The sequence below is a fragment of the Melospiza georgiana genome, chromosome 6, assembly GCF_028018845.1.
Source record: "Melospiza georgiana isolate bMelGeo1 chromosome 6, bMelGeo1.pri, whole genome shotgun sequence".
Classification (NCBI taxonomy): domain Eukaryota; kingdom Metazoa; phylum Chordata; class Aves; order Passeriformes; family Passerellidae; genus Melospiza; species Melospiza georgiana.
The window spans coordinates 2720141-2741628 of record NC_080435.1 but is presented as its reverse complement, the minus strand read 5'-3'; the positions used below and the strand labels follow the sequence as shown (position 1 = coordinate 2741628).

Genomic DNA, 21488 nt, shown 5'->3' with positions numbered 1-21488 from the left:
AGGGTCCAGATATCTTAGAATACCTTCTTCTTAGAAGGGCCAGTCTATGGAGGCAGCTGAATCTGAGGGCAGAGGTCTTAGATATTAGAGGATGTTGTGAGCTAGGTGAGGCATCACAGTGCTTACCTCTTTCTCCTACATCAGCCTGGCCACAGTTCAGATTAGATGTCCGCTCTGCATGCAGGAGAAACATTTGGCAGCTCTCTGAGGGATCTGGCAGAAAACACCATTTGCACTCCATGGTACAAATATGCAAGCCTTTCTCTTTTCACTGAAGCAAACAGGAGCCAAGATGTAGTTGCAGTATCTAATGGATTTTTATAGAAATAAATACTAATGGGGGTGGTGAGGAGGAGACAGAGGGAGGAATATTCCCAGAGAAACTAGTTACATAAGGCACATTCTCCTCTTTGGTCTTATTAAAGTATTTCCTTATCTTATCTTTTCTCCTTCAATTCCTGATTTTACTGGGTGTATTTCAGATGTGGAGATACTGTAAGATGCAAGTCTGTGAAGGAAGCAGTTGTCTGAATCTCTTGGGTCATTTCAGATCTGTTTCTAGATTTATGCAACATACAGCAGACTAGCACAGAAGATTTGCTTTAATACAAGTGTAAATTTGCTGTTGTGCCCAGAAGAAAGGAAATATTTGGGGCAGCCTGAATGCTAGTCCAACACATGCTGTGCTGTTTACGAGGTGGGGGTAAGGAGAAGAAAGAAAGGACAACTTAATGTTTTCCAAAGAAGCTTCACTGTCAGGTTCATGCCTCTGTCTGTGCAATGGTGTGTGTGCCCCTTGGGAGAAGCAAGCACAGAGGCTGTCCCTTTGAAGGGACAAACACCTGCATTTTAACCTGAAGTGGTTTGCACACAAAACAGTATCTTCATCGTGCCAAATGTTGTTGCCTGAATGCCACACAGTGCTGCCAGCAGCCACTTCTGTCTTTCAGCAGGAGATGGCTGTTCAATGCTTCTCGAGCTGCACATCCAGTGCTGCCCATTAAATAAAGACACAGGGAATTCTTGGGGGAAAAAAAAAAAACAACAAAAAACCAAACTTCCTGTAGTCCCCACCCAAACCAAAGCAGAGTACGTTACATCAGAGTTGTTAAGACACTCCCACAGCTTTTTAATTTGTTTAATTTAATTTAATTCCCAGCCACAGTGGCATGCTGCACATATTAATCATTCTGTTGCATCTTCATATGGGGGGAGCAAAAGTATGCCTAAAACACTTTGTCAACATCCAGTAGGTAAATGCCAACAATAAGAAATTTCCTCATTTCCTAAGCTATTCATGTTTACTATCTTTGCTAATTTTAAATAGTGTTACAATCACTCAGCAGAGAAGCCCTTGGGTCATGGGTTATAAACAATTTTCTGTCTGAACTTCCTGACTGCTGTTTCTGTATCAGTTTTGTGCCTTGTAGACAATAATTATTCCAACAACCCGTTTTGGCATTGAGTTAGGTCGTACAGTTACCCCTTCTTGAGACAGTTCCCTTCTCAAGGAAACGTTCCTTGCTTTACTGTTTTATTTTTTTTCCTTCTTCAGACCAGCAGAAGTGGGTTTTGAGGGAAGATGTGTTTGAATCTCCATGCACAGCAGCATTTTATCATTTCTATATTCAGGTTTCTGAATATTTTCTGTTTTATCTCCTAAATTCTAATCTGGAGATATCACTGCAATGCGATTCCTCAGTAGCTGTGCTGAGGAAGAGCAGAGAGAGAGAATACAATTATGGCAGAAATGCACATGTATCCATTTACCTGTAAGAGGTGCAAAGAGATGAGACACTGGATGACATTGGCACTGTATTTGAAGAGTTTTATCCAAGACAGGACAAACGCTGTAGGGTGAAAGGACAGGTTGCTGGCTGCAGGAATCTGTATTTCCCAGTGTTTTTCTAAGCTAAGCTGCTTAGGCACCCTGCCAGCCAGGCAAGGGCCCTGGAACCTCTCCAGGAAAAACCTCAGCTCACATTGTGAAAGGGTTTCCCCTATCTATGCTGCAGAATAGATTCTCTTCTCAGAAGCTTGGAGACAAATATTGATTTTTTTTTTTTTCTTTTGCAGTAGCAAACTATTGTTAGTGGCATGCAGTCAATTTCTCTCATGGACACTATGAGGTATTTTGAATGTGTGCCACCAAAGCCAGCATGGAGCATAGATTGCTTAGTGCAAGCAGGCCCTGCCATGCTCTTCTCTGATCTGCTCTTGGCTCAAAGGACAGGCACAACTGGCTTTGGCAAGTGAATGGGAATGAGACTGAGTGAGAATTTACACGCCTATACAATGTATAATTTTGATTCTACACAATCCTTGCACAAAGAGAAAATCTGGGGAATCTCACATTCTTTTTTCCCTTTCTTGTAAGGATCCAATTCACCTGTGGGTAGGTTTAACTCCTGGCTATGAGGTGCTAATGCTGCCATTAGGAATCCCCAGGGTGAGTCCTACTTTGTGGATCTTCATCCTTATTGGGGGTTCTCTTTACCTGAGTGTGGAGGTCACACTGTAGTGGAATGGGAAGCTCTTCCATTCAGATTGCTGATAATGACGGTGTTAAACACTTCAGGGTAGATGGGAATTGGAAGAAGAATTTTGAGGATCACAGTTTTGAATGTGAATGTAGTATCGTGTTGATGAAATTTCAGTTTTGACCTGGTCTGGAGTAAATCTGTGGTATGTCCATAGCAGAGCAGGGAATCCCTCTCAAATTCTTGTTTGGCATCCCAGCTGTGGAAACAGCACGGTGAAGGGTGTTTGAAACTATACTGTAACTTGAAAGAGATTAGTGTTTTGCATGTTCTCATTAGAAATGTTGGTGTGCTTGGGGTAACCAAAAAGCAGGTATTTGTGTTTGCCCAGGCAGGAACATCCTGGGCAAAGGAGGGCAAGTCAATAAGGAAGAATCAGTGTCCTATTAGCATTTGGCCATCATGGAAGAGAAATTCAGGAACCTGAGCAGGGATCTAGACAAGCCTTTGGAAGGAAAGTCTAAGCTGCTGGTTTATTTGGTGGCATGAATCTCTCACTCTCTTCTGCTGGGCAGTTTACACGTGCATGCATCACTTTGATGGAGAAGTTATGGCTGGTGATTAGGGTGTTCATCTTGGCTTTGAAACATTGAAGTTCAGATTTCTGCTAATAATCTGTCAGAGCAGAGATGAACTGTGCTTTTCAGCACAATTTTTGAGGGATATGCTACAGCTGCTTGTCAGTCAGCTGTTCTGTGGGGGACCTGGGGTGCATGGTACCTGCAGCCCAATACTCTGAGCAAAGCAGATGCTTTGGCCTGGGCAGGACTGATGAGTCAGCTGGAGTGTGTTTGCAAAGGATGCACCGAATGCCTGTTTTCTCTCTGTAATGCTGGATATCAGGATGGGTTAGCTTCTTCTCTGGGAAGAAACACTGCTACAGGTCCACAGAAGACAGCAAAGGATCCTTACCAACAAGGAAAAGGAGATGTTAATGTTTCTTGGTCTGAGCAAGGCCACAGCACTACTCCACATCTGAAAAATCATTTAACAGCCCTATTTGTTATTACAGTTCTCAGTTATATCATTTCTGCAAGAGGAAGGACAGAGAGCCCTAAGGCTGTATTGCTGACCCTACCAGATATGTCAGAGCCAAAGCATCTGCACTGTGCTTCAGACAGCTCTGATGAGCTCCTGTCCAAGCTGTTGGGTATTTATCTCCCTTGCATTTTTTTTTCAGCTCATCTGAATCCTCTTTGATGGGAAGCCTACTTATTGACAGTCTGGGCTGAGGGTTCACAATACAGATAGGTGTGTAGTGTCTGAAATACACTCAGCTAAGAATGTTAGCAGACTCCTTGACATTAGCAGAGCAAAACAGTTCAGACCATTCAATACTCTGTCTTGTACAGGCACATTAAGGCTTTCTCAATATCTGGTTTTGAGTCATACAAATGTTTTCTTGTTCTTTTTTTGCTGCCAGGAATCTTCTAAGCACTTAGTCAAAGTCTCTCTTTTTTTTAAAGTATGTTGCTCCTACTTGAATCTTTTGTGTCATTCTGAAGAAGTATTCTCCCATAATTCGTGTCAGCCCTTCAAATGTTTGCAGATTTGTCATTTGCAGTCATTGCTTTGCCAAGCTATTAGTGCTTCTAAATTAATTCTTATATGTCAGTCTTGCTACTTCCCTGATCATTTTGCTGCTGTTCTTTTTCAATACCTCTCAATTTGTCATTGTGAATGCATCTAAGGCAAAGGTATTGTTACTTCCTTAAGTTTCTAACACATGTGAGTTTCTCAGGCACATTCCATGAGTGAATATATTTCAGTGTAATCCTGCAAATGGATGTGCTTTTTTTCATATGCTTGAGATGAAGAGTTTCATAAAAGTTGTCCAAACTTAGGGGATACAGCATGTAAAGGGGTGTGCAATAGCATGGATAATTCTTCTTCAGGGATGCTTATAAGATTACTGTGTGGGACATGCTCTTGGCACTGGCACATGCTCCAGCAACCCCTCCTCAGTGACTTCTGCTCGATATCCCCAGTCCCACCCTGGCTCACCGAGCTGACTCCTTCAGGCACAGTCAGTAATGAAGTTTAGGGAAACAGGTGGGGGTTGGAAAAATGGCATGTTGCTTCTTGTGTGCTGTAAACAGTCTGCTATAAATGCCATGTTTGGTACACAGCTGAGATGGGCCATTAGTGTGCCTGGTGTGACAAGCCCTTGGCCTGGTGGGCTGGCTTTGTGTGAACCGACAAACAGAAGAGACAGGGATGGTCATTCTGCAGGGACAGGAAATAGTTGTTTATTTCAGCCAGCAAGTTGCCCCATGTCTCTGTTTGTGAGGCAGGTTCTCCCTCGAGCACTGAAACGTGAGTTGGATGAGTGCTGGCTCTCCTCAACGAGAGAACTGTGTGTGATGCAGAGCACACCGGGTCAGCTGCCTTCAAACAGCAGCTTCAGATGAGCATGCCTCGAGGCCAAGGATGCACAGCACTCAGCTTGTAAACACCTCACAGATGTAGCTGCAGGAGGGAAGCTCTGCTCAGGACAACACCTGCCAGCAGCATAACAGGCTAGAAAGGATAAACAGTAATGGAGAAATAAGAAAATTGCAAGAGACTTCAAGTAATATGAGTATGCTGAGCTAGAACTGTGCCTACCATTTATAGGATGAGGCTGTAAGTGGAAGTGCTGGAGGTATCCCATTGTCACAGCTAAATCTTGCTTGTGACTTTTAATTAAAATATTCTGAATACACACAAAAGTTAACTTGTGAAATGCTTACTGTTTCCTTTCCACAGCATGATTAATTCTTTTGTCCTCATATTCTTCCACTAAAATTGCATTGCGTCACAACATTGAAGCATAAGTAGATTTCCAATCTCTCTCAGCAGCAGCATCAGTTTTTAATCCACACACAGCATTTTAGAACCCTCTGAAATAAGCTCTTTATGCTTCTTGATTGAAAAGGTTTTATTGTTGGCTCATGCATCAGGCAATTCAGATGCATATTATAATAATGTCTGAAAAGCCACAGTAAACTCTGAAGAAATTCTTCCTGAGGAGATAGCCAAAGAATGTATTCAGCCCAACCTGAGAAGAAAAGTTCCTTTGCAGAGTAGAACTTGGCTGAAATGGAAGACCTGCAGAGACACAGCTGGCTGCCACAGTCCCTCAGAGGCTTGGCCTCTCATTCCTCTCAAGGCTGCAACTGAGCATCCTGCCTTGGGTCTCCTCTCCCAGTATCTGTGGGTTTGCATGAGGGAATACATTTAGCAGTATCAGTTTTAAGCATCAAGCTGTTGTTTCCCAGGAAATTCCTGTTCTATTAGAGTGTATTAACCTGAAGAGTAGAGAAGTGTCTTTAGCAGAAACTTCTTTCATTCAAAATGCAGCAGAGCAGAGGCAGTTGCATGCCTAAGGATGCCTTGTCTTTTTCTTCTCTCTGACTCTGCTCCTCAGATGTCTGCTCTTCAGCCAATCCAAGTATGAAGTGGGGTTCTTGAGTGGGGTCCTTGTGTATCCCTCGTCAGAGCTACATCAAGCTCTCTTGCTGCACTGAACCTGCAGAGTTATCAGTATTTGAGAATGCTCTCCTGGAAGAAAAACAGTAGTTCCTGAGCTTTAATCAGTTCTGGCAGTTGGGTTATTTGCAAGCAGGCCAGTGACTACACCCTGAGAATTGTTTTTCTTGATATTTGAAAGTTATTGCCTACTGCAACTGGAGGCTGCACCTGTTTGTAAACACAGACCTCCTCACTGCAGCATTTTGTTTCTTTACCACTGTCTGGAATTGTAGCTGAAAGTTGACATACCTGACTAAAGCAGGTGCTTTTGGCTGATTGGATTTGGACGGGCTTTCACACCCATGTCCTTGACTTGCAGATTGATAGCTTTTGCCAACAGTGAAGAGGACATGACATAGGAGATGATCCTCCAGCTGGAAGAGCCACGTTCTGTGTGTGCTGGAAAAGCTACACACACAGGTAGCTTTTCCCAGGTGTGAAGTAGCAAAGACAGGTCTGTGTCATCACTCCTCAATACTCTGTTATGTTTATTTAGTTGCTGCTCTGCCCATATGTATTTAAACACTTTCCCACTTAATCTGTAGTCACTGTAGTATTAGGAAAATAGCATTTTAGACTTGATGAATACACAAGCCTTGGACTCCTGGAGAATGGAGTGTAAGAGACACAGGTCACACTGAAATGAGCTTGAGTCTCACCCAATTGCAAAAGAAAATTTGCTAATAGTAGCTATGCTGTAAAAATTGACGTCATCCCACGTGATAGTGAATTTTTACCACTAGAGCTCCAGGGCAGAAGGGGTGAACAGAAGGACTGGGACATGTTGCAGGACTGTGTGCCTGCCTGGGGCCGTGGAACAGAAGTAAGCACTGCTATGACTGAAGAGCCTGGATCTGCAGGAAACTCCCTGTTCTGCATGTCTGTAGTTTAAGTAAAGCCTCCTTCATCCCTGCAAGCATTACTTGGGGAATAAACTGTGATCTTTTATGGACCCTTTCCTTCCACCCCTGTGGGACCAAGATTCTGGATCTTGATTTAGAGCAATATATTGAGGAAACAACTCTTCTGAAGCTGCTGGCTGTATGCTATAAACAGCTGGGATTTTACTGGCTCGTTTCCTGAATTGCTGTTCTCTAGCTTTCCCCTCCAGTTTTATCTTTTGTGCTCTCAAATTTCTGGATCAATGCATCTCAGGACATAATGCTGAGGTATTACTTTGATGCTCCCTAGTTGGTCTCCTGCATTAATCTGACGTTGCCTTTAAAAGACTGCCTTTTGTGCTGAGATTTAACATTGCAGAGTATTCTCTTGGTGTTTGAGATAGAGCTGAGCAGTGTATTTGTTAGTGCACGCAGTCCTTTGCATGTCTTCATGAGGCTGCTTAGGTAACTTGACTGCAGGAGCAAGCACTGCCCTGGGTGTTCTCCACTTGGATTTGTTGATCCAAGGGTCTCTTCAGCAAGCCAGATTCCCCATCCTATAAAGAGATAAAGAGGAGACATCCCTGTAAAGGGCCAAGTACAGTGTGTGACTTGGCCCTCAAGAAGGAAAGGATTAAAATCAAGCTCAGGTGGTAGGGCTGACAGTTTCTTTTGGGGCCTGTGCTGACACAAGTCCCTTAACATGCTCCTTGCTCCCTAGCAATGTCTAAATATAATTATTTACCATTTTTTTTCCCTTTCTCCTAGAAGCAAAGCTCTGCCAGTGAACTCACAGGGAAAAGGAAATAATCCTTCTGAATTACATGCAGATGGTGCTTTGAGAAGAGATAGGAAACAAGTTAGTTTCATCATCTGCACCCATTCTTAGTAAAGGTGTCTCAGTCACAGTAGTGTGTGATCATGCCTGGACATCAGAGCATCAAATGAGGTCAGAGCCAAGCTCTCTCTAGCCCGGTGTGCTGGCTCAGACATTGCTTGTGTGTGACACCTGGTGAAGAGCAGAGGTCTCTGCAAGGACCTATGACACTGGGTCCTCTGAGTTTACAGCTATTTATTGAAATCAGATCTAATTAACAACTGGTGGATTTCTTTCCTGTATGTTCATAACAAAGGAAGGCTCAGCAGCTGTTCAGTAGTGGATGGATCTGGTGGAGTACAATATCTGGTCAGTATTGTGGTGATAAATGGAATACTGCTTAGTGGGTTGGCTGCTCAGAGAAAGCATCAAGTGCTCAGAATATCTGTGATACTCATGGAAGAGGTCTTGTCTCCAGCATCTGGGGAGCTGTCTAGTTAAGCTGCTGAGCACACTGATGCAGGAAAGATTTTGGTGACACACCATGGACAGCAATGAAGTAGGTCTGAAGTAGGGAAGACAGAGTTAGTGACAGAAACTTCAATGTTATAGTACAGTATTAGTTGATGGTGGAAGGTTGGTGTTACATGGATGGGCCACTTCTATCTGGACACTCATGTGTCTGGCATGAGTTCCTAGGAGCTCCTGCTGAGAAAACCCCCAGGATGATATAGTCTGCCAGCATCACGATTCTCCATTCTGGACCTTAAAGATGCATGTCAATATAATGAAGCTTTTTAGTTTCTTTGTTTTCTGGAAAGTTAGGGCCTGGTTCACTGTTCTGGTAAGACTTTTACTTCTACCTCTGTGAGATGGATAAATTAAAGGAATAATGCAAGAACTGACTCAGAATATCCCTCAGAATCTAAACTATCTCACTGGTTATTACTGACCTCTGAACCAAACCAACAGAAGATCAGGGGAAACCTGGATAAAACCTGAAAATTTTGAAATTCTACTTCATCAGAGACCTTCATTAAAAGCTATTAATTGATACACTACAAACTAAACACAGTGGTTCCTCCCTGGGTTTGAATTTTGAGTTTTGGGCTATCTGCTGCTATTATGAAGTGATTATAGCCTGGTTAGCCTTCCTCCCTGCCTCTCTTATCATCTGAGCTGCTCTCTGTTGAAGATGGAAATGAGACAGAATGCTCCAAGTCCCTCCTGTGTATGGTTTAGGGCACAGTTTTCCAGGCAGTGTGCAATGCAAGCATGAATCACAACTCCCTTTAAGGTACTGCTGTATTCAGTTCCCTGGCTCTTCATCTGACTGAACAGGCTGCCGATTCTTCTTTTTAATCTAAGCAATAACCAATTTACTCCAGAGATGAGAATTTGCTGACTGTTGCTGCTGTTCTTATGCTCAGAATTGTAAACCCCTTGGAAAACAAGGCCAGTTTGTGCATGTGTGTACAAACCTGGTTTCAAATCTGGCTTGGATTCTCTTTTCCAGCTCAGCAAGTGACTGACATGTTCACTTTAGCATAGCTTCCTCCCAAGACAAGCCGGGGGCTGTGCCAAAGTGCTGTGAGGCGTTCACTGTGAGTTCAGGCACACACTGAAGGCAGATTCTACAGCACCCTGGAGACAGGGGTGAGATGAGGACAGTACAGCCGTGATTCAGAGCTGCCTTGCACTTTGGTCTTGCTAGTAGGTCTTATCAGTATTGTATCAATTGAACCTAGATGCAAATCAGGCTCCACTTCAGTGCCCCAGTCAGGGTGTATTCTGAATTAGAAGCTCAGCCTGACCACAGGATGGAGTGTACTGCTAAGCTCGATATGGCTGACAGGAAGAGTAAGCCTAGGTTAAGGTCTGCTAAAGGGAATGGAAGGGGCAGCTCAGTGACACCAGACACAGGGAAGGTGCAGCTTATTCTGATTCCACAAGAAGCTGCTACCAGATCCAGAAGAGAATTTTAGTTTAATGAACCTGTCATGTCCTTGTACAGGAACAAGGGAGCAGCACTCATTTTCCTCACAGTGGTAGATTAAAACCAGAATTTAATTACTAGAATATGTATCTTCATTGCACAGCAACTGTAAGTGAACTGCAAATATACCAGGCATGGGCAGTTTCCTCAGTGCCTGAAAACATCATTTCTGTAGCAGTGCAGCTCTGCAGCTGACCTAATAAACACTGATGCTGAACAGGGCTAATTATCTCCAATGCAGCATTGCCCTGGCATGGCTGTACAGCTTCTTGCTCTGGAATTAGCTTAGCTGGAACTTGTTTGGGTGTCTGCACTGTCCTTCACGGTGTGGTGGAAACAGGCCCTGCGCAGCGCTCGGCAGAGGAGCATCACATGCATGCACTGGACTGCAGTGCTTCTCTGCTCTAAATGTAACGGGGAACTCTGGGCTCCACACAAAGGAGTCACTTAGCAGCTCCTCTTGAAAATTTCTCTGACCTACTGGGGCAACAAACCTCCAACTCTATGATCTCTTTGCCTAAAACAAAAACAATAATAAAGGGTGCTGGGAGGTGATGTTATAGGGTGTGTGGAAAATAACTGGGGATTCACTTACTGAAGATTTTGAAGATTAAATAAGGCAACTGAATTGATAAAAGTGACTCAGTGTCAGGTGTTAGGTGAGAAGATAGATAAATAATCACACATCCTGTAGCAGCTGGGTTTATGCAGGTTCAGGTCCAGTTGTATCTTAATACAGGTTAGTATCTTAGGTGGAAAAGGTTAGATGAGCATTTTTTCGAGAGCTAATCCAGTCCAGCTGAATAAACACAGTGCCCACTTCTGTTGTCTGTAAGAGCCTCAATTTGTTTGTCTCAAGATAATTTCAAAATCTCTCTTCTCCTTAAGAGGAGCTGGGGAGATGTGGGTGGGATATACCCTAGACTAAAATCATGTGTTTCTTTTCCACTAATGCTTCCCAATGTGGCTTTTCTCTTACTGTAGTACTGGATAAATGAATACACCTCCACCTTGGGGATTGGTGTCTTCCACTCTGGCATCGAGATCTACGGCAGAGGTATGAAGTATTTCCCTTTTACTGCCTGCAGAACACGGGGACAACTGTATGGCCAGTCTGATGTGGAAAAGCACCCCAAACTTACAGCTTTTGGCAAGGAATGTTTTGAGGGATAAAAACTGAAAAACCCAGCCAATTCTCTTTTCTGAGTCCATTGTGGAGTCTAGGAGCAACTCGTGCAGCTCTATTACGACCCATGTAGTCCTGTGTAGCAGGATGGCAGATGGGAGGAGCCATCACATCTGCCTTCTGTGGTGAAGGAGGGAGACAGAGAATGGGAGAAATCAGGGAGGGGCAAGAGAGGTGGATCAGGGGTTGTCTTAAGGCCTGCAGATGTGTTTGTGCTAATTCTCCATCAGGAAAAATCTTTTCTCCATTAATTCTTTATGAATGTGGTCTAGAATATGGTCTAGAAATCTTGGAATCTGGATTTCCAGATACTAGAAACTGTTGATTTTAAACAGTAGAGTTACAAAGAAAGGAAAATGTTTTGAAATTGTCTGGATGGGGTAGAAGGTGATTAGAGCCACCCATTTAAAAAGTCAAGGGATCTGGAAAACATCTGTAGTGTGGGGAAGGATGAACTAGCATCACAGACCTTGTTTCCTTTTTCAGCATTAAACGGGAATGACTTGGCTGCTCACTCATGGTATTTTCATGCAGTGCCATGCAGTAGCCAGAGCCCCTGTTGGTGCTATTTCCATCTTGAGCACAGAGGCTTTCACAGGCCCTGTGAGATGGCCTGTGTGACACCACGAGGATCACAGGCTGTGTTTCACAGGCCCTGCAAGGTGACCTGTATGACATGGATAGACTACCTGGCCCGACCTGTGTGCTGAGGCAGCAGAGTACAATCAGCCTTTCTGCAAACACTTCCCACTCACTGCCTGTAAATCCCTCTGGAAGATTTGTTTTCTCCCTGCTCTAGAAACGCCTTCTTCCAGCTCTGTAGCACCACTGGAAGCCTCTCACAGTTTAGCCAGATGCCTTCAATGCAGGACTTTCCACTGAGAGAAAGCCACCCGGATGAGGACAGAGACAGACTCAAGAGTTTTCCTGGTGCTGTGGGAAAGGAGTAGTGCTAGCATGGAGGGAGGCTGTGAGGGCATCCTCAGTCCAAAAGGTAACCAGGCAGCAAAAACGGCTTTCAGAGTCTGGCTGAAACAGATTTTGGCAAGAGCCCAGCCCCTGGTGCTGATGTTGAGCCATGCAGACAGCTGCCATAGACTTTTTCCTGACATGGCGTTCATTCAATTACTCACAGTCTGTTTCTTTTCTTGTCAGAGTTTGCCTATGGAGGGCATCCCTACCCTTTCAGTGGGATTTTCGAGATCACACCTGGCAGTGCGGTAGAACTTGGCGAGACCTTTAAATTCAAGTAAGGGCCCTTTTCTACATCTTCCCTTCTGCCCCTGGTAGCCATTGGTGTAGGGGGAGCAGGGAAATCCTGTCCTCTGGGTGCTCCTTTCACTCTCTTCATAAGTGCCCTCACTGCCATCCTTTCCATGATCCTGATTCAAGGGCAACCCTGCAGGGATTTTGGAGGTGGATAAAAGAGTGCGTACAGCACAGAGGGAACAGTGATGCACTGTGTTTGTCAGGGGTTAAAAGCACACTTATGAATGAGTGCAGTTATCTTTTCCTATTTTATTCATCTTCTATTCTCCCAGTTTTGCCTGCTACACAGAGCAAATGCACAGGGGGAAAAATAAGACTTCTCCTTTTATGAGTACCCCCTATCTGTGGATACTGCACAGAGTATCTGAAGTTATTGTGTGTGTTTTTTGCTGCTCTGTTACAAGGGACAGACTGCCTGTTAGAGGAGTCTGAGAGGGTGCTGCATTCTTGTGTTGTTCAAAATGCTCAGACTGTGGGACTGTGGGTCAAGGAAATGTCCATGGCAGGGGGGCTTGACCTCGCCAGACCACCAGTTTATGTTGAGGGCCATTTTAGAGCAAGTGCTACTGAGTGACTATTGGGAGAAGCAATAGGTTTCTGCATAAAGTTGTCAGTTTGCTCCTTCCTGGCCCAGGGGACCCTCTCAATTGTGGAAAAAACATCATCTCTCTTGTAATAGAAATTTCTCTTTTGGGATGACGGGCAGAGTAGGAGCAGACCCCCAGAGCTGAGACTTCCTTGGTGGTGAGCAAGAAGATCTCAGGACTTTTGTCTGTGTGATAACTTGCTTTGTGGAAAAGCTGTGGATATTACTGTGCCATTCTGTTAGTCAGAGTCTCTGATAGCCTCAGATATGCACGTCCATAACATTTTAAGCCTGTCCTTCTTGCCAATAGCTGATAATTTCCTTCTCTCTTGGTATGTATTGCACTTTTCACCGTATCTTTCTGTTCTTCCTGTTTTATGTTTTGATTTTAACTAGAGAATCCATTGCCTTGGGCACTACGGACTTCACAGAAGAGGACGTGGATAAGATTATGGAAGAGCTGGGCAAGGAATACAAAGGAAACGCGTACCACTTGATGCACAAGAACTGTAATCACTTTTCTTCTGCTCTGGCTGAGGTAGGCACAAATGGGGTTTGTTTATTCGTTTTTTACTGCTTCAGATCTGGAGTAATGTTCACAGCAAGGGGTCAGCACACCCTTCCAGGTCAGAGCCCATAGCCAAATATTCTCTCTTTGCCCTTAATATTTTTGGAAGCCCTGTGCTGTTGAAAGGCATGGGATCAGGGATAGAGATGCGGAAGGTTTATCACATGTTTGGTCCAAACTGTGTGGGAAAATAGGAGTACTTGTAGTTTGGTTCACTGAACAGGCGCTGAGCAGGAATTGAAAGGACAGACCTGGTTAGCATGCAAATGTGCATCATTTTTATTGCAAACATAAATAACAGTGTATGATCTGCAAAGGCATAAAAATGGTTTATCAGTGTTCTGGAAACAAAACTTTGCAGTATTCAGAGAGTGAGCATTCTTTTTCTTTATTTAATTTGCACCATCCAAACCTATTAAAAATAATTAATTTTCTTATGGACATCTTCAGTGCTTTTCCATGTTCTCAAAACCACTGTGAATTTTGAGAAATTATTATAACAGAGCTGTTATTTCTATTCAGAGACAACTGAAGCACAAAGAAACACAAATTTTATTCCATCTATCTGCTGATTTTGGGGTATCTTATTTTTGATTCCCAAAGATGTGATTATTTTGGGGGGAAGTTGCCTTCCTCCTCAACTCCCAGATGAGCTGGTTAAAGTGTGTTTCAATTAAGGTGTGAATATTCAACATTTGTGTAAATCTGATTTCCAGATTAACCCAGTGTCAGAAAAAGATGGGAGAAGCAAAAATGGAAGTCACCTTCCATAAAAACTCTTTTGGTGCTTTCCATATTTGCTTTATGGAAAACTCAAGGAGAGAATATAATTTGTCATGATATGGTAGGGTATCAGTGAAACTTTAATTTCTCCCTCTGGAATCCTCATGCTAATCAATTACACATCTCTTGGCCTTCATCATATGGGGCAAGGGTCCTATTCCTCTTTTGCCACAAGTGTTCATTCATCCCCAAACAAGCCCATCACAGATTCCAAGTCAGATGTGTGGAAAAAGTACTGTATGACTTCGTAAGAAAAAAACAAGTGAATCTGAGAACCAGCAACTGATTTACAAGGGACTTAGGAACACCAATTCTCTATTGGTTCCATCCTTATTAATTTTATGTAGAGTCCTTTCTGCAAATGTTAGCACATTAAAACAAACAGGAAGGAATTTAATTGGTAGAAACAGAGAATGAAGTTCTAAGCAGTACACTGAGCAAATCAATGTTAGTCACACTACTAAATTGGAATCAAATATCAAATTACTAAAACAAAAAATAGGAACTTTAACAATTATGAAGGAAACTCAGGAGAAACCTGTGGGATTACTAGGAAAAGATAAACAAAATCCTTTACCTGCAGCAGTGAAATAAAGTTACTGCTTTCTATGTACTTTGAAAGGTAAAATGTCTGTCTTGTCTCTAAGCTATAAGATCAAAGCCATTCTTCCTTGATTCTACACATCAGTGAATCCCTCACTGCCCCTTCCTTGTCCAGCCTTCCTAACACAAGTAAAGTAAGAGATCTTACAGAAAAACTAGTTACGTATTTTTAATTTTGTTTTCAATATGCTTTTAGTGGGTATCTCTATAGGAGTGGAGTTTAGGGTTAAGTTTTCCTGCAAGAGCTTTCTTGGTGGATTTAGAGCACTCATTCATTGCCCCATAACCTGTCTAGATTGTAAAGCAAAAGCCTGAATGGCTGGTTCTGACACTTCTGCTCCCAGGAGCAGCATTTTCTCGAGATTTACGTCAGTTTAAATAAGCCCTTCATAGGCAAGCAGGATTTTTTGTTGCTGTTGCTCTTCACATATGCCTATGTTTATCAACCCTCTCTAAAGCATTACAAATGCGCACCCAGAGGAGCTGGACAGCAAGCCCAGGAGCAGAATGTCCTGGATGGTCTCTAGCACAGGAATACAGAAAATGGGAGGTGAAACTCTTACAAAAATAGCTGGTGGTATGACACTAAGCAAAAGTCCCAGCCATTCAATAAGCCTCCATCAGCAACATGAGGCATATGTGTGGCTGCCTTGCAATAGGTAGCCCCATCTATTCTGGTAAGTACAGTAATTTTGAAAATTTGGAGCTGGGTGAGAAGTAGCAAAGCTTATCTTGGGATACTTCTGACCTTTTGGAAGAAGTCTGCTTGAGATCTGTAGAGACAGAACTGGAAGTTTCTATTCTCAACATCTGAATGCTTTCTTTACTTCCCAGCCTAAGTGATTTTTTTCTCTTCTTCTTCCTGTAGTTCCCATTAAAACTAAACAAACCAAAAATTACCCCATTGGGAAGCCCCAGTCCCTTCCACACAGAACTACAGGATTCATCCTTACAGTGCACAGAACATGATGACTACATGATGACTGTGTAGATAAGGGTCATCATATAGGCCTGAAAACAAAAATTATATTTGCTCTCAAAAATCAATTATGAGATGCATCTCTTTAGTATTTGTATTGCTCTTTTCTTCAGACTCATCAGCTACAAATGAGTAATTATAACAACAGCAAAACTACTTAGCACCTATTATAGCATACTCCTGTGACAGTTAAAGACAGTAAACTGGAAAAATTATTCAAAGAATGAAAATAAAAGATGTAGAAATTTTGCTCAACATAACGAAGCACTGGAACTGGGGTTTCATTCCAGCCACAAAAATAAAGATGCCAAGGATTTTGTGTGCAAATTCTCCATCTCTCTGTTGGCTGTAGCCCATCTGAAAGGTGATGCTATAGGTACCACAATGTCCTTTCACCACAGAGAGGGCTTGGGGTGAAGGATGCTTTTTAACATGAAAGAGGGAATGCCCAGCTCTGCTCCCAACAGCCCTTTAGGCTCTTCTGCTTACAGGCATAAACCCTTGTGGACAGTTAAGGAGATGGTTGTTCTGAGCCTCCTGGGTAATGCCAGGCAGGTCACATCCCTGTGCTGTGCCAAAGTATCCCCCTCCTCACTGGGTTCTTAGCTTCCTGAAAAAGGGGCTCTGAAATCTTTTGATGACATCTCTCTCACCTGCCAGTGTTAGTTGCTGGGGTTTTGGCTTGCATTGTTCTGTTTCAGCATGCAAAACCAGAGACAGAGCTTTATAGCTGAGTGGTGATGTCTGAGTTAATGAGTGTGTACACAGACCTGGCTGGCAGGCCTTGAGGGTTGTAGGCCCTGTGCTGGGGAGCTGTGTTCAGGCACCCTCATTCCCTCAGCTGGCTGTGGGTTTGCTAATACTGATTAGGATCCATGCAGAGGTTGTCCCTGTGGCAGGGCCATGGGCTGGGAGGATAATGCCAGCCATCTGGTCTTATAGACTGAGGGTAAATGTAGTTATGTGTGCTGCTGACTGGAGTCACAATTCTGCAGAGAGAAAGGAAAGGAGGTGTAAGATTGGCCCTCCTTCCTGGATCAGCTTCCTCAGAATCATATTGTGAACAAACAGTCACGTATCCAACTGCCAGGACTTGTAGGACAGGTTCCACATGCTGAGAAGGACTCCTGAAACCACACTTCATTTTCAGATTTTTTTAAATTTTCTTTTCCTTTATCTGTGTTTTCTCAGCAAAGAGAACATCCATTCAGAAATCTTCCATCTACATCTGCTTAGGAAACATTTTTTTTCTGTCAAATTTGTATTTATATGATGATGTCTTGGGTCTCCCCATGATAACTAGTAATAGTCTTTAAGAGCTACATGCAGGCTGACTGCTGATGGTTAGGGACATGTCTGGACCCGTGACTGCCACTCTGCCATTTGGCCATGCATCTTGAAAAATCCCTGGACTACAGAAATGCAGCACAAAAACTCACTTTGCAGCGCAGTTGCAGCCTCATTGTGTGCTGCTGTGGCATTGAGCCTCTCCCTGAATCCACACATCTCTTCTGAGTCTTCTGAACTTCCTGCCCACATCACTTGTAAGCTGCAAGAGGCTTTTTTTGTTACTCTCTCATTGCCACTTAGCTCTGAAGTTCCCTTACTCCCTACTGCACACTGTTGAGCATATTTAACTTGTTCAAGACTTAGTTCTCTCCCTGCTTTGCCAGGTCCCTATGGACTTTTAATGAGCAGCTATTGGAACAAAGAGACATGGCTTGGTCTACTCACAAAGCAGCTTCTCTGGAAACAAAGAATGCTGCAGTTTTAGCTGCAGCAGTTCAGACTTCATTGTCTCTAATGCCATTTTATGGCGGCCTTCTCAGTAAGTGAATATGCTGCATGATCAGGAGTCTCTTCCTGTGGACTCTTCTTCACCAGGAAATTTGGGTTATTCAAGAAGTGAAGAACTACCAGAAAGCATAAGTGTCTGCACAGCATATTAATTAGTTTTGAAGGAAGTTCTGATGTAAAGCAGGGCATAATTTCCTGATAGATAACCATGAGAAAGAAATCTGATGCACTCCCTGAGCATTTGCCCAGCTCCAATTTAAGGTCACTCTATACATACCACTTCATACCATTTTGCAGCCTCCCTTTACCCTCACCATCTATTTCAGTGTGAAAATGTGAGAGGCCCTTGAGTCAAGCAGTCAAAAATCTAGTCAAGGTGGCCTCAGCCACTTGATTCCTGTGACATGATGTCATGATACCTGCATTTATAAACCTCTTAAGCAAATTGTTTGTGGGTTAAAATGAAGAGGTCCATCAACTGGGATTAGCAACTTGCCTGAAAGAAGCTTACTACTTTCACATTGCTTATATTGACAGTCCCCAAAATCAAGCAGTATCATACTCTCTGAAGAAAATGTCCAAGAGGATGGGCAATCCCTTTGGAGGACTTATGCTTACAATTTATGCAAAGAAAAATCAGTGAAGCCATCATCATCAGATCTCAAACTTCACGTCCTGTTCTGAGTTTATGTACTATTCTGTGCTTTAGTACTCCTGTGGGGTTTCATTCTGATTAAGTTATGCATGTGTGGGGAATTCAGTTAGGACTATGTCAAGATTGGAAAAAGCCCTTCTGTTTGATCATCTGTTTTAAGTTACTTTGTTCCTAAAAATCCCCTGCAATCCTCCCCAATGTATACCTACAGCATTACGTTCAAAGGGCCCTTCAAGTAATTGCAAAATATTTATGTTCTTTATGACTTGTCCTGGCTGATGAAAAAGACTGTTTAAATTCTGCCAGATGGTAAAAAATACTGGCCTTTGAACATTAGAAAAACATTTTAAAACAAAGAGAAAAGGCTAAAATAATTAGTTCTTTCCATAATGTGAACTGTTGAATTTCCTGATTCTTTTAGAACATGGAGATGTGAGATAGAAAAACGACAGAAGTTACAAATTGCTTTAAAGAAGACAAGCAGAAAGGGAAAAGCCAAACTCAAATTCCTGTACTGTAAGTTCCCTTGCAAGGTCTGGAGGTCTTAGGTCCTATCCTTGCCACTGCTTTGCAGAAATACTGGTCACTGCAGCAGCGGGCCACAAGAAGCTGTGATGTGATGAGCCAAGGACTTTCAATTATACACTTTGTCACCAAGTCTTTTCTTTGGGTATGAGTTAGGGAGGAGCATGCAGACGCAGGGAATGGTGAAACTGCTGTCAGAAGGCTCTTTTCAGGGCAAGAGCGCAGCTCATGGTTTCCCTGCAAACAGAATTTGGGCTTGTGGAAGGCAGCTCCTGGGTGAGGCAAAAGCACACCTGGCACGGCTTGTGCTTCCAAACACACATAAAGGTGGAAGGTTGACAGACAGGGTTTGAGTTTGGGAAGGTGAGAATCTGAGCCCTTTGGATGGGTGGGCATATGCTGAGTGTACAGTGCCTGAGGACAGCTTCTGCCCAGCAGATAGCAGCCACTGGAGGTTCAGAGGGAGGATGAAGATTTACTGCTTTGAGGTTCTTCTCCAGTCTGGTGATATTCCTCACTGCTGAGTGTAAGGATCACACATGTCACAGGATCTTAAAGACTCTGAAAAAGCTTTTGCTTCTTAGCCCATTCACAAACAGAAGACAACTCATTTGACTTCTCACCAGCAATTTTCTATGCTTCTGCAATATTCTAAATAAGCTGTGGAGCTGTGTTCTTACCAGAGTGATGACAGTTGCTACAACACATCTCAGAAGAGGACAAACCACCATGGGAAGAGAGAAAAACACCTCTGAATCAGCACCATAACTGGATGATAAGTGAAATGACTCAAGGAAACCACTCCTCTCCTTTCATTAATGTGATTACTGCCAAGCAATTATCCCTATTTAAGGAAACCCTCCAGTACCTTGCTATTGGACACACAGCACATCATTATCAAAGAAATGTGGCTTCTGAGCATCAGGGAAGGCAGCCCCTTTTAGTCCCCAAAAGCCTTACTAGTGGTGGGAAAGCAATGAAGTCACTGGGTCTTATGGGGCCTTTTGATAACATATGAAGTTGATGCTCATTATAATTAGAAAATTAATTGAGAGGCAGTGGTTTGATTTGCCCTAGAAATTGCTGATGCTGGAGCTTTACCTGAGGATGGCAGTGGCAAAAGGTTTTATTCTTGTATGACATCTTTCCCTCATCTTCTTGAAAGAGGAATGATCTCTTTTTGATTTGTATGAGTAATTTATCTTAAGTACTGGAAAACATCAAAACCCTCTGTATACCCTGAGAAACACTTGAATGCTCTGGTATGAATTCCCTCAGAGTTTATGAAAGCAGGATCTCACTACATCACTGAGGGGTGATGAAGCACTGTCAAAAATCCCTATTTGCTTCCCAAATTGCTTAGTCTTTCTCTTAAACCCAGAGAAACCTATTAAAAAAGATCAGACCCAACTGTGAAGTTAGTGCCCACATTTCATCACTCTTCAGAAGGTGTTTTAAGGTCATTTGGACTTCAGGAATCAAAAACTCTTTGGGAAAACATATTGGTATCTCATTATCCAGCTTCCTTTTGTACCTACTGATCCTTTTCATCCCTTTACTGCTTTAAATAGTAAAAGTTTCCTTATTGCTCAGCATTTCTTGATCCAAATGATTGGATCTAAAGGGCTCAAAAATGCCATCTGGACAAATGGTTAAAATTTGAACTCATTATTAGAGTTGAACTAGGATTTTTGGAGTAAACAAGGTATTCAAAAGCAGAGCCTTCTAGAAGGATTTGATAATTTTTATAAAACTATTGCTAGGATGTTTTGTTCAAACAGAACTTCTAGCTCATGAGACATAGTCATTCACAAGTAACTGAAAGGGAGAAGATTGCTGAGGTGCAGGAGAGCAAGTTGGACGAAGGATTTATTTACCTTTTGTCCTACATTTCAGGAAAAGTTCTCCTGAATATCAGCCACAAGATATTCTGAAGTAGGGAATCCCTCAGCCTCTCCTGTGGGAACTCTCCTACCTTAATTACTTACATAAACAGGGAGATAACACATTTCAGCAGAGGAAGTGAGAGGTCTAAATTGGAAATTTTGTCTTTGTTGTTTTAGAAGCTCATTTTGAAGTTGTAGACTTTTCAGAAGTTTCTACAAAGAGATTATTTTTGAGAATTGGTGATCTTGTCCTTGGGCTGAAGTGGCCTTGGAAAATACATCTAGGGGTTAACAAAGTGAGCTGGGCCTATTCTTTGTTAACAAAGGAGACAAAGAGAGTCTTCTAAGTATTTGAGGTTGCTGAAATCAGCCTTGGAAAATTCTTTAGGATCCTAGATGAGGCTGGATCCTAGAAGGCAGGGATTTTGAACCCTGTCCCAATCAAATAGTTTGCAGCTAGAGCTGCAGCACTACAATGCTCAGCCTGGGAAGTAAATAGGTTCCAGTCTCCTAAGTCACCAGGACTCTCTCAAATCAGCCTAAAAGGATAGTCTCCAACAGGAAATACTCTGAAGATTAACAGATAGAGTTTGCACAGTGGATTCTGGTGGTTACTGAGGAGTGCAGCAGGCATCTAGCATACCCATAATTAATGTCAGCACCACAGGGATATTATTAAACCTGCATGCCAGATGGAAATGCTTCGTAAAGCCACACACCTCAACCTCCTTGATAGGCAGTGGGATGTCCTGGTGCAATCAAATTTGCTTGCAGGCAGATCACTGGGCCTAGGATGGGTGCTAGGGCTTCTTTACCCCTTCCTTTGTATTATTGGTAGAGATCTGTTCTATTGGTAATAGCAGAGGAAGGCATTGTCATTGCATGTCAGTATGATAGCAGGAAA

General features: G+C 42.9%; 1 protein-coding gene across 1 annotated transcript in view; it reads left to right on the top strand.

Annotated features, from left to right (window-relative positions):
* The window catches only part of LOC131085337 (deubiquitinase DESI2-like), a 48664-nt gene that overhangs the window by 17941 nt on the left and 9235 nt on the right, over positions 1-21488 (top strand). The window contains exons 2-4 of the mRNA XM_058027352.1: positions 10732-10804; positions 12089-12182; positions 13185-13326. Coding sequence (XP_057883335.1) covers positions 10732-10804; positions 12089-12182; positions 13185-13326 — 309 coding nt within the window. The remainder of the gene's footprint in view (positions 1-10731; positions 10805-12088; positions 12183-13184; positions 13327-21488) is intronic.